Source organism: Neoarius graeffei, chromosome 2 (genome assembly GCF_027579695.1).
Source record: "Neoarius graeffei isolate fNeoGra1 chromosome 2, fNeoGra1.pri, whole genome shotgun sequence".
Classification (NCBI taxonomy): Eukaryota; Metazoa; Chordata; class Actinopteri; order Siluriformes; family Ariidae; genus Neoarius; species Neoarius graeffei.
The window spans coordinates 111838441-111856585 of NC_083570.1; the positions used below are offsets into that span (position 1 = coordinate 111838441).

General features: G+C 42.9%; 1 protein-coding gene across 3 annotated transcripts in view; it reads left to right on the forward strand.

Annotated features, from left to right (window-relative positions):
- Positions 1-247: 247 nt before the first annotated feature.
- Positions 248-18145, forward strand: part of trappc9 (trafficking protein particle complex subunit 9) — a 448582-nt gene continuing 430684 nt past the window's right edge. For 2 of the 3 annotated variants that reach the window (XM_060915374.1, XM_060915376.1), the window contains exons 1-4: positions 248-294; positions 9922-10526; positions 11018-11163; positions 12208-12333. In XM_060915374.1, coding sequence (XP_060771357.1) covers positions 9937-10526; positions 11018-11163; positions 12208-12333 — 862 coding nt within the window. In that variant the 5' untranslated portion in view covers positions 248-294; positions 9922-9936. The remainder of the gene's footprint in view (positions 295-9921; positions 10527-11017; positions 11164-12207; positions 12334-18145) is intronic. The other variant, XM_060915375.1, reaches the window with a different exon arrangement.

Below are 18145 nucleotides of genomic sequence, written 5' to 3' on the forward strand. Positions count from 1 at the left end.
GCAAAAATATTAATTCATTAAAACAAATAAATACATTTAAAAAAGGAAAGCAAACTAATGAACGAATTTATTGATCAATTTAAATAAATAAATAGATATTAAGTAATCACTTACCTCTTTAATTACGTAATCGTTTACTAAATAACTAAAAATAAAACAACAAACAAATTAACTTGAATGAATGAAGGCCAGGTCCATGAGCACAAGATGGCGCTGTTGCTATAGCAACAATCTACTGTCCGGAAAAACCACCGAAGAAAAGCTGCTTGTTTTGGAAAGCGGACGCTTCCTTCTGTAAGTGAAATATTCTCCTAAATTCCGCTTTGTTTTACTGATTATTCTTGTTATTTGACTCGGGGAGTGTGTAAGGAGTCGTGCCTGCTGTTTATTTGTGTTGAATTGTCAGTGTTTATTCACAGCGGCGCGTTTGTTTTGCTCGTTATGGGAATAGCTAGGGCCGAATCCCAAACGGCGCTCTGTTAGGAGTAGTGCACTACGTAGGGCGTAGTCAGTGTTATACTCTTGTACCGAATGGAGTGTACTGAGGTAGGATGTTGAGCCGAATCTTGACATACGGCCTTGCTAATACGGCAGGTTATTGCATAGCTAGCGTTATTGTGGCTGTAGATTGTATTGAAATATATTATTTATAGGAATAAAAACAATCTGATTATAACAGGAAGGGTTCTGTACAGGGATTTAAGTGTAAATGTGTGTGTTTAGTGCACTGATGAAGGAAGCAAGGGGCCATTTGTGACAGCCCTCAGATTTCATTCATTCATAAATACCATTTTAAAGCTTTTTAAGAGTAATCTACAGTACCAGTCAAAAGTCTGGAAACACCTTGAAATTCTACGTTTTTATTTTTTCCTACATTGTAAATTAATACTCAAGACCAGTGGTGTAGTGGAGATTTTTAAAGTGGGGGTACGCGATTCGGGACGCCTCCCCTCTCTCCTTCTGTTCCTCTCCCTCGCCCCATTTCCCCACCGCGGAGGCGGGGCCGGCTCCACCCCATTCATTTCTATGGAATTAATTGAAAAAAAATCACTTTTTCAAACATCCACTGCTCTGGCATGCTTTCACCTAGAGACGTGATTCAAACTCTAAAACGTAGGAAAACTTCTCCTCTGTGGATCTGGCATTCAACTTTTCTGCTAGGTTCTACACTTTCGGATCAGTCCCGGCTCAAACACCATGTGGGTTCCGGGAGAAAATCCGGCTTTATAATGGGTGTCTATTGCGTTACACACCAGTGGAGCTCATTTACTTAGAGTGTACAGAGCTTGAAAAAATAGCTCAAACTTTCTCGCTTAAACTGTGTTTTCAGCCACAAATTTCACTCTTCAGACATGATTTTCTCAAAAGTAGTAGTCACACTTGTCCTGATTCACACAATGTGTCTACCTAACCGATAGGATTTACAGTTTTTGAATGAGAAGCCTCAAACTGAGGAGAGTGCAGCCGAGAGGCCTCATTGACACCCATTATAAACGTGACAGAAAAGTCACTCATTTTTAACTCGCTCTAGTGTCCACATTTTTAACACTACAGACAAAAAATTACATCAGTGTATTCAGGAGACCCTTGTAGCGCTCACTGTGAAAGAATTTTGTGAATAGCTGCTTTCGTTTTCGAGTTATTCGTCGTTGTTCGGGGCCTGCTCCTGAGCAAAAAACAGCAGAAAACTGACAAGATCTTGTGTGAGTCAGCGCTCCTGTTCAGGCCCGTCGCCATGCCAACTGGGGCCAGTGAGGGAGCAGAGAGGGGAGGGGCTGCTGTCTCAAGCACACACATAATCATTGTAGCGTCATAGCAGGTCACACATTCACGGCCAGCAAACATGCGTGACCGAATTGCTTCGCGCCCTGCATCCTCTCACCATTTCCAGCAGGGGAATTGTCACCTCGGGAGAAGTGGGTGGACGGCGTACCCCTACGTACCACGCCCACTACACCCCTGCTCAAGACTATGCAGCAACACCAGGAATCATTGGTGACCCAAAAAAAGGTTTCCACTTTCATAAATGAAACTTCCAACACCATGTATCTCAGCTTCTAATACAAATTTGATTAACAATCTATAGCTACATCAGAGCAATTCCAGCGTTATGGACGTGACACTTGAACTCAAAATGGCAACAAATGACCCAGTGCATGTTTTATTGTCCCCCAGTATTTAAACAGGTGTTGCATATTTTAAGGCTGTACCATACTGGAGAAGTGATAGAACAAGAACAATTCCCATAGTACATCTAGGGCATGCCAGAAAATGCCAATAAAAGATGCGTTATGGATGTGACAGAAAAAGTATCACTTTTCTTGGGTGACTGTACATTTTTATCAAACTCTGTGAAATTGTAAACCTAATGTCGAAACGGAGATATCCATTTGATAGGGGGGTCCAAGGTGAATATTAAAAAAAATCTTTGTTTAAAATATTTTGTATTTCATGCAGAGTTTCGGAAGGAAAAGTCAGCGTTATGGATGTGACGAAATTCCGTTACGGATGTGACGCGTCTGAAATAGACATGGCATATGTTTAGAAAATCAGCAATTTAACCACCATAACCCTTTGAAAAACTCTAAATATCAGCTAAAACTATCAAAGTTCTTAAATAATATTTAGGATGGCTATTGTTTTGCTGTTTTGTGGATTTTTGCATACATTTCTGTGGCTTGTGGCAATAATATAGAATTGTACATGATCAAAGTTGATTTTAGCTTGGGTTTTACATTATAAGAAAGACTGACAGTGACCTATTAGGTTGGTTACAAATTGGTTCAACTTATTCACATCTGTAAAATACAGGCCTAGGTGATATCTCTGGGAGTGGTTTTGATGTATTACATGTTGCTTTATTTTTGCATGGTGAGGTTGACATTTACATGGAATTGCCCATCATTAGAAACAGCATACACTGTAGATTCTACTTCTCGATGTGTCCTCCTCCGACTGCCATAACAGTCTCCAGACGACTACGGAAAACTTGACAAGTCTTCTTGATGTAGGATGCTGTCATCCAGTTCCAAGATCTCAGAACAGACCTCTGCAAGGCTGGTACAGAAGGGTGGGGCTTCTTACAGGCACTGTCCTCCATAGTTGCCCAGATCCTATAATCCAGTGGATTAAGATCTGGACTTTGGGGAGGCCACATATCCTTGGGCCAGAATGCCTCCAGGTTGGCATTCAACCATTCTTGGGTCCTCTTGGAAGTGTGAGCAGGGGTACCATCTTGTTGGAACATACAATTCCCATCAGGGTAGTTGGTCTGGATCCATGGCTTGACTTTTTTTCTGCAGAACGTCCAGATATTCCTCAGTGTTGATGCATACACTTGAGGGAATGAAAACTGGAGGCATCATCTTGCCATCTGAGGAGATGAGACCAAAAACTATGACTGAAGCTGGGTGCTTTGTAGTGTTGGCATACTTTACAGCATCAGGTACATCTGTGGGATCAACTCCAAGCCATCGGTTGTTTCTTCGGTTTGATATGGCATTGACAGTGAAGATCTTTTCATCTGAGAATAAGATCGCATGACCTGGTGCAGCATGCTTGATGTTGTTCAACAATGCCTTGGACTGTTTCACCCTACCTTCTCTTTGAGCTTTAGTAAGAAGTGGAACCTTCACCCTGGCCCTGGACTTCATGTTAAGGTCATTCTTGACAAGTCGTTGCATTGAGGAAGGATTGACATCAAGCTCAGAAGCCATTTTTCTCATGGACCTGAGAGGATTGGACTTGATTCGTCGTTTAACCTTGTTAATCATGTGTTTTGTCCGTACAGACCTAGGGCGACCAGATCCAGGCTTTCTTTTGGCTGTTCCAGTGCGTTCTAACTTGTTTTTAATTTTGTACACTGCGCATCTTGATATTCCTAGCTGTGTTGCAATCTCTGTAGGAGACAGTCCGGCACGCAGTAATTCAGGCACAGCAGAAGTTTTCTTCATTTTCAAACAAAGCACATGTAGTTGAGTGAAAAGAGCATAGCAGTGGAATTAGGAGTTAAACAGCAATCATTGGAGCATTGAACAAAGTTAAAGAGACCTAAATTGGTGTTTATACAAGCAATCAACCAAGTGTAAACTTTTTTTTTTTGGGTCACCCTGTAGCAAACTTTAAAATGTTAATAATCAAACCAAAATATATGTTTTAGATTCTTCAAAGTGGGCACCTTTTGCTTCGATTACAGCTTGGCACACTCTTGACATTCTCTTGATCAGCTTCATGAGGTCATCCCTTGAAACACTCTTGAAGGAGTTCCTGGAGGTGCTGAGCACTCGTTGGCTGCTTGGCCTTCGCTCTGTGGTCCAACTCATCCCAAACTATTTCAACTGGCTTTAGATCGGTTGATTGTGGAGGCCACGTCATCTGACGAAGCACTCCATCACCTTCTTTCTTGGTTACATAGCCTAGAGGTGTGTTTTGGGTCATGGTCCTGTCGAAAGACAAATGATGGGCCCACTAAGCGCAAACCAGATGGGATGGCATGTCGCTGCAGAATGCTGTGGTAGCCATGCTGGTTAAGTGTGCCTTCGATTTTGAATAAATCGCCAACAGCAAAGCATCCCCATACCATCTCACTTCCTCCTCCGTGCTTCACTGTAGCTCACCTTTTCTGCGTCTTACAAAGACATGGCGATCGGAACCAAAAATGTCAAATTTGGACTCATCAGACCAAAGGACAGATTTCCACTGGTCTAATGTCCGTTCCTTGGCCCAAGCTATTCTCTTCCTCTTGTTGTTCTTCCTTAGAAGTGGCTTCTTTGCCGCAATTCGACCGTAAAGTCCAGATTCACCCAGTCTTCTCTGAACAGTTGATGTTGAGAAGTGTGTGTGCTACTTGAACTCTGTGAAGCATTCTGGGGTGCTGTTAACTTGCGGTAACTCTGATGAACTTATCCTGTGCAACAGAGGTAACCCGAGGTCTTCCTTTCCTGGGGCGGTCCTGATGAGAGCCAGTTTCATCATAATGTTTGATGGTCTTTGTGACCGCACCTGGAGATACTTGCAAAGTTCTTGAAGTTTTTCGGACTGACCGACCTTCATTTCTTAAAGTAATGATGGATTGTCGTTTTTCTTTACTTAGTTGAGTAGTTCTTGACATAATATGGATTAGAGCAGTACTCAAATGGGGCCATTCACTGTAAAAGTATTCATACCCCTTGAACTTTTTCACATTTTTCCACCTTACAACCACGAACTTAAATTTTTTTTGAGATTTTATGTGATGGACCAACACAGAGTAGCACATAATTGTGAAGTGAAACGAAAATGATAAATGGGCTTCAAAATTTTAAACAAATAAACATCTGAAAAATGTGGTGTGCATTAGTATTCAGCCCCCCCTGCGTCAATACTTTGTAGAGCCACCGTTTGCTGCAATTACAGCTGCAAGTCTTTTGTGTTATGTCTCTACCAGCTTTGCACATCTAGACACTGACATTTTTGCCCATCCTTCTTTGCAAAATAGCTCAAGCTCAGCCAGATTGGATGGAGGGCGTCTGTGAACAGCAATTTTCAAGTCTTGCCACAGATGCTCAATGGGATTTAGGTCTGGACTTTGACTGGGCCATTCTAACACATGAATATTCTTTGATCTAAAGCAGGGGTTTTCAAAGTATGGGAGAGTCACCCCCCCCCCCCCCCCCCCCCCCCCCCCGGAGAGCAAATAGACAACAGCGCCCCCCCTTACAATTTTTGTTGTTGCTATACTTAATGTTCCATTCGTATTTTTAAAAAATGGTTGTACACATTTTTATTTTTCACATTTTAAACATCTGTGCTTTTTAAAACATCTTGTTTTACACATTTTAAACATCTCATAGCATCGTTAGCTAGCACCACATTGGCAGACACCACACTGTGGCAGTGGAGCATCTTCAGATCCAGTCCATGCAAATCCAAACTTTAAATAATCGTGGTCATACTTCCTTCTTTTTCCAGTCCCCCAGGATTCCGCGGGCCTTTTTTGTGATTGTTGCGGGCTAAAATGTCTGATGTTGCGGGGGTTTTCCAGAAAGCTGTGGTGTTTTTTAGGTTTTTGTTGCGATTACATTGCGGGAGGAAGTGAAAGTTGCGAGAAATTGTTGCGATTTTCTCTTTTTGTGATTAAAATTGAGTGATATGTTAAATATTAAGTTATTATTGAAAAACTATTGATTAAAAAAAAAGACACTGAGAAATGGTCCTATAAACAACTTTACCAATATAAAAGATTACCAGGACTACAAAAATGCAGAAAAATAGGCTTTACTTATCCAAATGCACCTGTTGGTTCAAAAGTTAAAGTGCAGAGAACCTCACAGCACAACATGAAGTTACCTTAAAATATAATATAAATGCCTCAGCTTTCATGTAAGAAAAAAAAAAACTATTAATACTAGTACTGTGTGCAGGCAGTCTCTCCTGAAGACTAAATTAAACAATTATAAACTAATAAAATAAATGGCTCAGGCTTCATAGAAGAAAAAAAAAAGCAATTTGAACAGAATCTCACAGTATGATGCTGAAGCTGCCTAAACAATGGAAAATAAAATACCATTTTGGCAAAAATGTTGGCATCCATTAATTTCTTGTATTAAGTAAAAAAAATGTAAAGTGCGCACAGTCCTTCACTGTAAACATCACACACTTTCAGTAACAGAATTTAAGTCTATATAAACACTGACTCGCACATGCAGTGTTGCCAGATACTGCTGACGTTTTCCAGCCCAAAATATGTTCAAAACCCGCCAAAATGCACTTAAAACCGCCCAATCTGGCAACACTGCACACATGCTGCTTCTCTTGAACGTACGTATACACGGAAGTAAGGCGGAAGGTAGTTTGTCGACATCACCTCAAGACGACACCGACTGGTCAAATTTGTGGGAAAGTTGCGGTGATTGGATATAATTGCAACACCGCCCTGAATTCGCGGGGATTGGTTGAATTTGCGTTGAAGTTGCAAATCGCAACATCCTGGAGGGTCTGTTTTTTTGCTTGGCCCAGACTCTGTCTCCTCACTCACTGTAGCTTTAGGTACTAAAAATCGATCCATTTTGTCTCTGGTAAAGGCTAGCTGAAGTTCGCTAAATGTCCGCAATAGTAACTTATTCTGGTTTATTTTTCCTCACGTTGCACCCCCCCTGAAGAGCTCTGGTGCCCCCCAGGGGAGGCGCGCCCCACACTTTGAAAAGCCCTGATCTAAACCATTCCATTGTAGCTCTGGCTGTATGTTTAGGGTCATTGTCTTGCTGGAAGGTGAATCTCCTTCCCAGTCTCAAGTCTTTTGCAGCCTCCAACAGGTTTTCTTCCAGGATTGCCCTGTATTTAGCTCCATCCATCTTCCCATCAACTCTGACCAGCTTCCCTGTCCCTGCTGAAGAAAAGCATCCCCATAGCATGATGCCGCCACCACCATGTTTCACAGTGGGGATGGTGTGTGCAGGGTGATGAGCAGTGTTAGTTTTCTGCCGCACATAGCGCTTTGCATTTAGGCCGAAAAGTTCAACTTTGGTCTCATCTGACCAAAGCACCTTCTTCCACATGTTTGCTGTGTCCCCTACATGGCTTCTTATGCCTGTCTTTCAACAATGGCTTTCTTCTTGCCACTCTTCCAAAAAGGCCAGATTTGTGGCGTGTACGACTTATAGTTGTCCTGTGCACAGATTCTCCCACCTGAGCTGTGGATTTCTGCAGCTCCTCCAGAGTGATCATGGGCCTCTTGGCTGCTTCTCTGACCAGTGCTCTCCTTGCTCGCTCTGTCAGTTTAGGTGGACGGCCATGCCTTGGTAGGTTTGCAGTTGTGCCATACTTTTTCCATTTTTGAATGATGGATTGAACAGTGCTTCTTGAGATGTTCAGAGCTTGGGATATTTTTTTATAACCTAACCCTGCTTTAAACTTCTCCAGAACTTTATCCCTGACCTGTCTGGTGAGTTCTTTGGTCTTCATGATGCTGTTTGTTCTTCAGTGTTCTCTAACAAACCACTGAGGCCTTCACAGAACAAGTGTATTTATGCTGAGAGTAAATTACACACAGTAGGACTCTATTAACTAATTAGACGACTTCTGAAGGCAATTGATTGCACTGGATTGTATTTAGAGGTATCAGAGTACAGGGGGATGAATACTAATGCACACCACATTTTTTTTCAGATTTTTATTTGTTTAACATTTTGAAGCCCATTTTTCATTTTCATTTCACTTCACAATTGTGCTACTCTGTGTTGGTCTATCACATAAAATCTCAATAAAAGACGTTTAAGTTCGTGGTTGTAAGGTGGAAAAATGTGAAAAGGTTCAAGGGGTATGAATACTTGTTTGCAAGGCACTGCATACCAGCTCTACCTCTTCACAATGCAACTGATGGTCTCAAACACATTAAGAGGTCAAGAAACGAACTCTCGACAAGGCACAGCTGTAAACTGAAAGCCATTCCAGGTGACCACCTCGTAAAGCTGACTGAGAAAATGCCAAGAGTGTGCAAAGCTGTCATCGAAGCAAAAGGTGCCTACTTTGAAGAATCTCATCTCGTCTCATTATCTGTAGCCGCTTTATCCTGTTCTACAGGGTCACAGGCAAGCTGGAGCCTATCCCAGCTGACTACGGGCGAAAGGCGGGGTACACCCTGGACAAGTCGCCAGGTCATCACAGGGCTGACACATAGACACAGACAACCATTCACACTCGCATTCACACCTACGCTCAATTTAGAGTCACCAGTTAACCTAACCTGCATGTCTTTGGACTGTGGGGGAAACCGGAGCACCCAGAGGAAACCCACGCGGACACGGGGAGAACATACAAACTCCGCACAGAAAGGCCCTCGCCGGCCACGGGGCTCGAACCCAGACCTTCTTGCTGTGAGGTGACAGTGCTAACCACTACACCACCGTGCTGCCACTTTGAAGAATCTAAAATATAAAACATTCTGGTTTGATTCACACTTTTTTTTTTTTTTTTGTTTATCAAATAATTCCATATATATTTCTTTATAATGTCGATGACTTTAGTATTAATCTACAATTCAGAACATTTGAAAATAATGAAAACCCACTGAATTAGAGGGCGTTCCCAAACTTTTGACTGGTACCGGATATGACTTAAAAATCAAACCCAACTTTAAGGACCGTAAAGGCCAATTTATGCTGACAACCCAGTCCTCGCAGGCGGCATCGCAGATAGTGTCTGCGTAGCCCCCCCACCTTCGCAGACGCTCTGCGCGCACCTCCCAAAAATTGTGACCACCGCAGAAGCCTCGCAGACAAGAGGGCTCTGATTGGTCCACTCTACATCCGCTGTACACGCACTTCCGCTTCCCTACTTTCCCGGTTTGGTTTGTTTTCACGACCGCCATTTTTAAAAACACGAGCGAAGATGGAGCAGCACGAAGAGCGGTTGATCGAGGAAGTGAGGAAGTACGTACATCTATACGACTCCAGTTCTCGTCATTATAAGTAACCGGAGGATAAACACTCCACTAACCACACCCACCAACTACTCCTAGCGATTTCGCAACTTCGCGCCCTCTTGCGTTGTGGTGGTGAATAACATCGCGCACGCCTATTACTCCCCGCTCAATGATAAACTAGAACTGTCTGCGAAAAGCTATCTGCGAAAGCCTTGTCGCAAGAGCATGCACAGGCCCCAAGAGTCCGGTATGTAATAATACCAAAGCAAAGGGATCATCGACCCGAGGGCTGGACGATACAATGATCTCAGATCTGTATCATGATGAATGATATCACGATACAGTTTTATGATACATCACAAAGATCGTGATTAGTTTTTTTTTTTTTTCTTTCCCCCCCACCGGTAATATTTCGTCCTGAACCATAATCGGATCAGGTTAAAAAAAAAATGTTTTTTTTCTTAAAGTTTATCATCAAGCCTTGTGATCTTTATTTTGTGATGTGTGTTCGTTTTCACCAGTTCAGACTCTCCGTCATGAGCGTGCCGGACTACCTGCAGTGCGCTGAAGATCACCAGACGGTGCTGGTGTTGGTGCAGCCGCTGGGCGCCGTACCCGAGGACGATTTCTTCTGCGTGTACAAGCGTGTGGCGAGCGTGTGCCAGGTGAGTGTGGGAGACAACCAGCGCTCGCTGTCTGTGCGCTACCGGCACCATTACGCCCCCGAGAACGGTGAGTGGGGTGAGTTCCAGTCGCACCGCAGGGCCGTGGGGCTGGTGGCTGTGGCCTGGTGTCCGGCGGCAGGGAGCGAATGGGCGCTCACGTCCGAGAGGTTCCGCGCCATGAAGGAGCGACTCGGACCGGCGCTGTACGACTCTCGCCTGCTCGCGTTCGGTCTGAGCGGACACGCCACGACAGAGCTCCAGCGACCCGACGTGGCCTTCTTCCCTGGGTATGACAACTGCCCTGAGCTTGAGAAGACCATCGAGGATTTCATCCAGTCCATCTTCATCGTCCTCGAGTCCAAAAGGCTGGACCGGGCTACGGATAAATCCGGGGATAAGATCCCGCTCCTGTGCGTCCCGTTTGAGAAGAAGGACTTTGTTGGCTTGGACACGGACAGCAGGTGAGTTCCTCGGTTCCTCAAATGCGCATTAATAATGTTTCAGGTTTATCACTTCGTGTGTGTATAAAGTTCACAAGTCTGGAATGTGTTTTATTTTTTCTTCAAGCCCCTCCTTTCCAATATTTTTATTTTTTTAATTTGTTTGTTTATTTGTCATTCTTCTTTGCTTTCGTCCCCACTGTGGTGTGAGTTTGTTGTCTGGAGTGAAAAGGTGAGCTGATTTCCGTCTTTACATTCATAACCATATTTCGTTTCCTCCTCCTCCGTCCTGCTAATCCTCCAGCCGTCCCTCATCCGTTCCGTTTCCTTGACTAAGCCGGAGAAAGACGAGGGTTTAGTCTGTGGGTGTCTCGTCCTTCATCTTCCCTGAGAAAAGACACTTGTGTAGACGTTGCTGTTGGGCAGCTGTGTGTTCCCGAGCTGTTTGTGATTTAACCCGTGGTGGTGTTTGCGGAGTGGCTGAGTGAAGGTGTTGTTCTTGTTGCTGGCAGGCACTATAAGAAGCGCTGTCAGGGCCGGATGAGGAAGCACGTGGGGGACCTGTGTCTGCAGGCGGGGATGATCCAGGACGCTCTGGTCCACTACCACATGGCCGTCGAGCTGCTGCGCTCCGTCAACGACTTCCTCTGGCTGGGGGGTAAGAACCGAACCGAGTCCAATCAGGTTTTTTACTAAATGAAACAAAATGAACATCGGTCTCTCCGGATCTCTCTGTCTGTTTTTTGTTTGGTTTTTTTAATTAACTAATTTATTTTTTTGTCTGTCTTTTTCACACTGTCTTTTAAATACACTTTTTTTTTTTCTGTTTCTTTTCTCTCTTTCATACTTACTCTGCTTTTTATTGTGTGTGTGTGTCTCTCTCTCGCTCTGTCTGTCTCTTTTTCACACTTTGTCTGTCTGTCTCTCTTTCACACTTCTCTCTGTCTAACTTTTTTTTTGGTCTGTCTTTCACACTTTTTTTCACGCTGTCTCTTTTTCACACTTTTTTCTGTTTTTCTCTTTCATACTTTGTCTCTTTTTCACACTGTCTCTGTGTCTTTCTCTCTGTGTCTCTCGCGCTCTGTGTTGGCCTCTTTCTCTGTCTGTCTCTTTTTCACACTTTCTCTGTCTGTCGGTCTTTTTTTTTCTGTCTGCCTGTGTCTTTTTCACACTTCTCTCTCTCTCTGTGTGTGTCTCTGCCTGTGTCTTTTTCACACTTCTCTCTCTCTGCCTGTCTTTTTCACTCTCTCTCTCTCTCTCTGCCGGTGTCTTTTTCACACTTCTCTCTCTCTGCCTGTCTTTTTTCTCTCTCTGCCTGTGTCTTTTTCACACTTCTCTCTCTCTCTCTCTCTCTCTCTCTCTCTCTCTCTCTCTCTCTCTCTCTCTCTGCCTGTGTCTTTTTCACACTTCTCTCTCTCTGTGTCTCTGCCTGTGTCTTTTTCACTCTCTCTCTCTCTCTCTGTCTGTCAGTGTCTCTTTCACACTTCTCTCTCTCTGTCTGTCGGTGTCTTTTTCACACTTCTTTCTGTGTGTCTCTGTCTCTTTTTCACCGTTGTCTCTGTCTTTGTGTGTCTCTCACACTCGCTCTTCTTTTTTTTTTTTTACACACTTGTCTGTCAGTCTCTTGCGCTGTCTTTTTTTTTTTTAAACGTGTGTGTGTGTCTCTCTCTCTTTTTCACACTCTGGTCTGTCTCTCTCTCAGCTGCTCTGGAGGGTCTCTGCTCAGCCTCTGTGATAATCCATTACCCAGGAGGCACAGCTGGAAAGGGCAGCACACGCAAACCTGTCGTTTCCACGGCAACAGATGGCGGCAAGAGACACCGTCCAGGTCAGTGCATCACCACCTCAGTCCTGATCCAGGTTTCCTTCATAACGCTGTGGCTCTCACCTCCAGGGATGTGCTGGGTCAGGTGATCAGAGGGTTGTGGGTTTGAATCCCAGCATGCTCAGGCCCTCAACTTTAACTCTCTGAATTAGAATTCAGGTCTTTTGAAGTCACGCGTGTGTAAAATATAGATGATCGAGTGACTTCGAATGTGAATAGAGGTCTCCAGGGTGTCCGCGGATCCTTAAAAAATCTGAAAAAGTCTGATATACAGTATATGGCGTTTAAGGCCTTACATAGCCTTATATTTTGCTAATATTTCGAAGTGTGGCATTCATTTTCATATGGGTGGCATTAAATTTCATCGGGGCACAAAAATCTGTTTGTACTTTTTTTTTTTTCCGTGCTAACGTTGTTCAAACAGCGCACGTCAACGTGTAACAAGATGGCAAAAAGACCGCTCTGTACCTAAAAGTACAGGCGTCACACAACACTTAGGGGGCAGTGTTGTCCTTATAGTGTTGTGGGAAAAGACGAAGAAGTGGTTTCTTTAGCGTGGCAGACATGTAGGATGGGGAAGTGTAAGTTTAGGGACAAGTGGCTTGAGGACCAGAAATATAGCGGTTGGTTGTCAAAAGCAACGTCCGAAAATGAAGCTCGGTGTAAACTCTGCAAGAAAGACATAAAGTTGGGAACAATGGGCTCTACTGCCCTTGACGCTCACATGAAAGGGGAAAAGCATAAACGCTTTGCCGCCAGTCAGGTAACAACAGTTCCCATGCAGATGTTTGCGCAAAGCCCACTTTCCCTTCGGTGCCTACTTCTCCCAGCACAAGTGCCTTCGGTACTTTCGCCTCGACCGCTACACTTAAGGCTGAAATACTGCGGGTTCTGCAAACGATTGACCGACACCACTCCTACAATTCGAATGAAGACGTGGGCACCGTCTTCAGGGCAGTGTTCCCTGATTCTGAATATGCAAAATCGTTTACTTGTGGGAAAGACAAGATTCTGTTCGTAAACTGGAGATGCACTGATTAAAATATAAATATGCTTTGACCATAATAGCCTAGAGTCTGATTTTTTTTTTAAAATATTTTTTTCCCTGTGGTAGTGGTCTTATTTTTTTTATTCTCACAGGTCTTAAAATGGTCTTAAAAAGTATTATTTTTGGTTATCAGAAATGTGCAGATACCCTGGGTCTCAGCACGACACCTGCTTTTTAACCTGCTGCGAAATGAAAGCTCGCGGAATCTGAACGGAAAATAAAAACGGCTTAAAATAACACTGAATCCTTTTAACGCATCTCGGAGACTCGAGTACACCTCGGGTTAGTGAAACCGCGAACGCAGTCGCTTCAGCGTTCATCTGGTCCATCACTAAACACGGGCGAAGATCAGAGAATATACCGGCTTGAACATGAAACTCTGTCAGATTTTATCTCGTGATCCGGCGGCTGTTTATTTCACATTCCGATTCTGAACCTTGTGGCCCGAAAAGTGTCCAAAACATGTTCGGCTCGGCCTCAGAGAGATGGACCTTATAGAAACTTTGATCAGACCAAAAGTGGACTCTGTACGATTTTATTTATTTTTGATCCTTAGAAGCTGTAGTATCTTTTGCATCGCTGATTTTCTTGACCTGCGTCTCAGACGTCTGTGCAGTCCTGAATAAAGGCACTTTCACCAAAGTACGTTCGATTTTATTTAATCCAGCGAGCCTTATTTATCAAGCTGAATGCAAATTTAATTAATTCATAAAGTGCTCTTGAGTGTTTACACGTCATTTGGTCTTCAAAAAAAAATCCAATAAATGAGAAAAAGGTGCTCGTGTGTGTGAGAGAATTTACATAAACGAGGACTAAGAGTTATAAACCTCGACTCGATCACCTTCAGATCGTGTAATCTGCATGATTACTGCACTTTTCTCTCTGGAATACACGCTCAGGTTTATAAATGACTTGTTTCTATGATGTTTATTCCCTTATTCAGAGCGACATGTAGAACAGAAGAGCTTTGGAGTCTTTATGTGAGATCACGAGTTCTGGGATTAAAAGCATCACCCAAAACCTTGAGTGAAAAATAGGTGCTTTATTGGGATTAATTAGACAATATGAAAATGAAAGAATGTGAGGCAACGCATCTGTAAATAAAATGAAGATATTCCTTTATTACTTCCAGAAATTCAGGAGCTGCAGCAGCTTGAGTACAGAGTAAAATATAGATAAATGTAGGGAGAGCGTGAGACAGAGCGAGACTCGCTCGCTCTCTCTGTGTGAGACGAACACAGAGGCAGGGCAAGAGCAAGCGAGAGAGAGAGACGGACGCCGAGGGAGAGACGGATGCCGAGAGACGGATGGGGCAAGAGAGGTACGCCGAGAGACGGGGCGAGACCCACAGTCTGCAAAGACAGAGAGAAGGAGGGAGGGACAGAGAGACAGACACAAACAGTGTGAGCGAGCGAGAGAGAGAGCAAGAAAATGGATGTGAGGCAACACAAATCTGTAAATAAAATGAAGATATTCCTTTATTAGTTTTAGAAATTAAGGAGTTGCAGCAGCTGGAGTACAGAGTAAAATATAGATAAATGTAGGTTAAGTTTAAAAACAAAAAAAAGGAATAAATTATAGTAGATCAGGGCTTTCACCAAAGTGCAGATGCGTGGCGCTCTGTTGCACTGTGCAGTGTCAGTGCCGCACTGTCACTTGCAAACGCGCACAAAAAAAAAAATCAATACCATAAACTGAAGAATGCAGAGTACTTTCTGCACCTAAATATCTCCTATTCCCCTCTGAAAATGAGTAATAAGGATAGAAACAGGAAGCTATTGTAATATCTGTCCAGACTATCCTGATACTCAACCCAGAGGTGAAATGAATGGTTTTGCTGCGTGCACTGACTGCCATTCACAGCTGCACATAAAATCTTGTTCTCGGCGTTCATCACTAGATAGCGCTGTTGTGTGATTTGACCTTGATTCTGTTCCTGGCATCATGGAATTGGAAAATGAAGATGTGCTATGAAGTGTTTTCGATTCAAATCTGATTTTGCCCTTTTAATATCGCCCCTTGTACATTTGTCAAGGTAAAAAACAGCAATTTTAATGATGATGAATTGTGCTAAAATCGTCCCTAGATGCCACCAGATTGCACCATTTGAGCATGCCTCCAGACCACCCCAGCAGCCTTTGGGGCCCTCCAGGCCAGGCTGCTATATGTATAATTATTTATTTTTTATTTTTTTCTCTCTGAGGAAAGCCCTGAGAGGATAAATACAGATATAAATAAATGGAATATTCTCGACAAAGCAAGATGAATTGTTCAATTACGACAAAGAAGGAAATGGTGGACAACAGGTTGTCAACAAATGCCTCAGCTAACAGAAGATTTTTGCACTTTTTCTTCTGATTTGTATATCATTGATTTTTATTCTATCCACGTTCCCTGGATATGAGCAGTTGTGCACTCTGATTGGCTGCTCTACTACTAGGATATCGGCTCGTATATCATGAGTAAAGAAAAACAAAATGCTGGAGCGTGTTGCTGAACCAACCAAGGACAAAATAAAAACTCAAAAACAAACTCCCCCCCCCCCCCCCCCCCAAAAAAAAAGCAGTAAAATATGGAGTAAAAGTATTTGATGGTAAGAACGTATCTTTTTTTTTTTCAAGAATATTGCTTTTTTTTTTTTTTTACAAATTGCTCCTGTCATTTCACCAGTTTGCTTACATTCTAAGCGGTAATGATTTTGTCGGACGTTTTGTATGAAGTTTTTATTTATCGAATTTGCAAAAAAAAAAGCTCCGTTTCTCAATCCAGTGAATGTGGATAGAATAAAATAGTTATTCTACTCAATCTCATAGTACATGGCTCATAGACAACTTGGTGCTCAGCGCCTCGTCGCTATCAGCTCCTGTATGACTCGATTTGGCAGAATAACTGTTCACTTTTTTTTTTTTTTGCAGGAGTGAGTCAAAATAACTTGTCTTTCAACCTTTACTCTGTTCATTTTGTTCTCCCAGCTCTGTGCACTTGACCTTTTATGGAATTTTGTGGGTGTCATGGAATGCAAATGAGCTGTACTTGCAGGAGTATGCTTTGTACTTGTACAGGTGATGAGCAGGTGCACGTGGGGGTGAAGAAAATCAGCGTTTCGGGATGCTGACGGACAATTTTAGTTCGGTTTGGCCTGAATTCATGAAAATCCATTGACGCAATTTTTGTGTATGAAAAGATTGATAAATGAAGCCTGTTGATTCAGGAGATTTGTTTTAAAAAAAAAAACCCAGAAAATATAACCGAGAAAGTGATATTATGTAATCGGCTTGGGAAAGAGGTCCAAAATATATTGCCGTTTTAAAATGTGTGGATATGAACCTAATTATTATGAAACAGTAAATTATGTACAACCTCGATTCCGAAAAAGTTGGGACAGAGTACAGATTGTAAATAAAAATGGAATGCAATAATTTACAAATCTCAAAAACTGATATTGTATTCACAATAGAACATAGACAACATATCAAATGTCGAAAGTGAGACATTTTGAAATTTCATGCCAAATATTGGCTCATTGGAAATTTCATGACAGCAACACATCTCAAAAAAGTTGGGACAGGGGCAATAAGAGGCTGGAAAAGTTAAAGGTACAAAAAAGGAACAGCTGGAGGACCAAATTGCAACTCATTAGGTCAATTGGCAATAGGTCATTAACATGACTGGGTATAAAAAGAGCATCTTGGAGTGGCAGCGGCTCTCAGAAGTAAAGATGGGAAGAGGATCACCAATCCCCCTAATTCTGCGCCGACAAATAGTGGAGCAATATCAGAAAGGAGTTCGGCAGTGTAAAATTGCAAAGAGTTTGAACATATCATCATCTACAGTGCATAATATCATCAAAAGATTCAGAGAATCTGGAAGAATCTCTGTGCGTAAGGGTCAAGGCCGGAAAACCATACTGGGTGCCCGTGATCTTCGGGCCCTTAGACGGCACTGCATCACATACAGGCATGCTTCTGTATTGGAAATCACAAAATGGGCTCAGGAATATTTCCAGAGAACATTATCTGTGAACACAATTCACCGTGCCATCCGCCGTTGCCAGCTAAAACTCTATAGTTCAAAGAAGAAGCCGTATCTAAACATGATCCAGAAGCGCAGACGTCTTCTCTGGGCCAAGGCTCATTTAAAATGGACTGTGGCAAAGTGTGGCGAGTTGTCATCAGCGCTCAGTTCAGAAGCCTGCATCTCTGATGGTATGGGGTTGCATTAGTGCGTGTGGCATGGGCAGCTTACACATCTGGAAAGACACCATCAATGCTGAAAGGTCTATCCAGGTTCTAGAGCAACATATGCTCCCATCCAGACGACGTCTCTTTCAGGGAAGACCTTGCATTTTCCAACATGACAATGCTAAACCACATACTGCATCAATTACAGCATCATGGCTGCGTAGAAGAAGGGTCCGGGTACTGAACTGGCCAGCCTGCAGTCCAGATCTTTCACTCATAGAAAACATTTGGCGCATCATAAAACGGAAGATACGACAAAGACCTAAGACAGTTGAGCAGCTAGAATCCTACATTAGACAAGAATGGGTTAACATTCCTATCCCTAAACTTGAGCAACTTGTCTCCTCAGTCCCCAGACGTTTACAGACTGTTGTAAAGAGAAAAGGGGATGTCTCACAGTGGGAAACATGGCCTTGTCCCAACTTTTTTGAGATGTGTTGTTGTCATGAAATTTAAAATCACCTAATTTTTCTCTTTAAATGATACATTTTCTCAGTTTAAACATTTGATATGTCATCTATGTTCT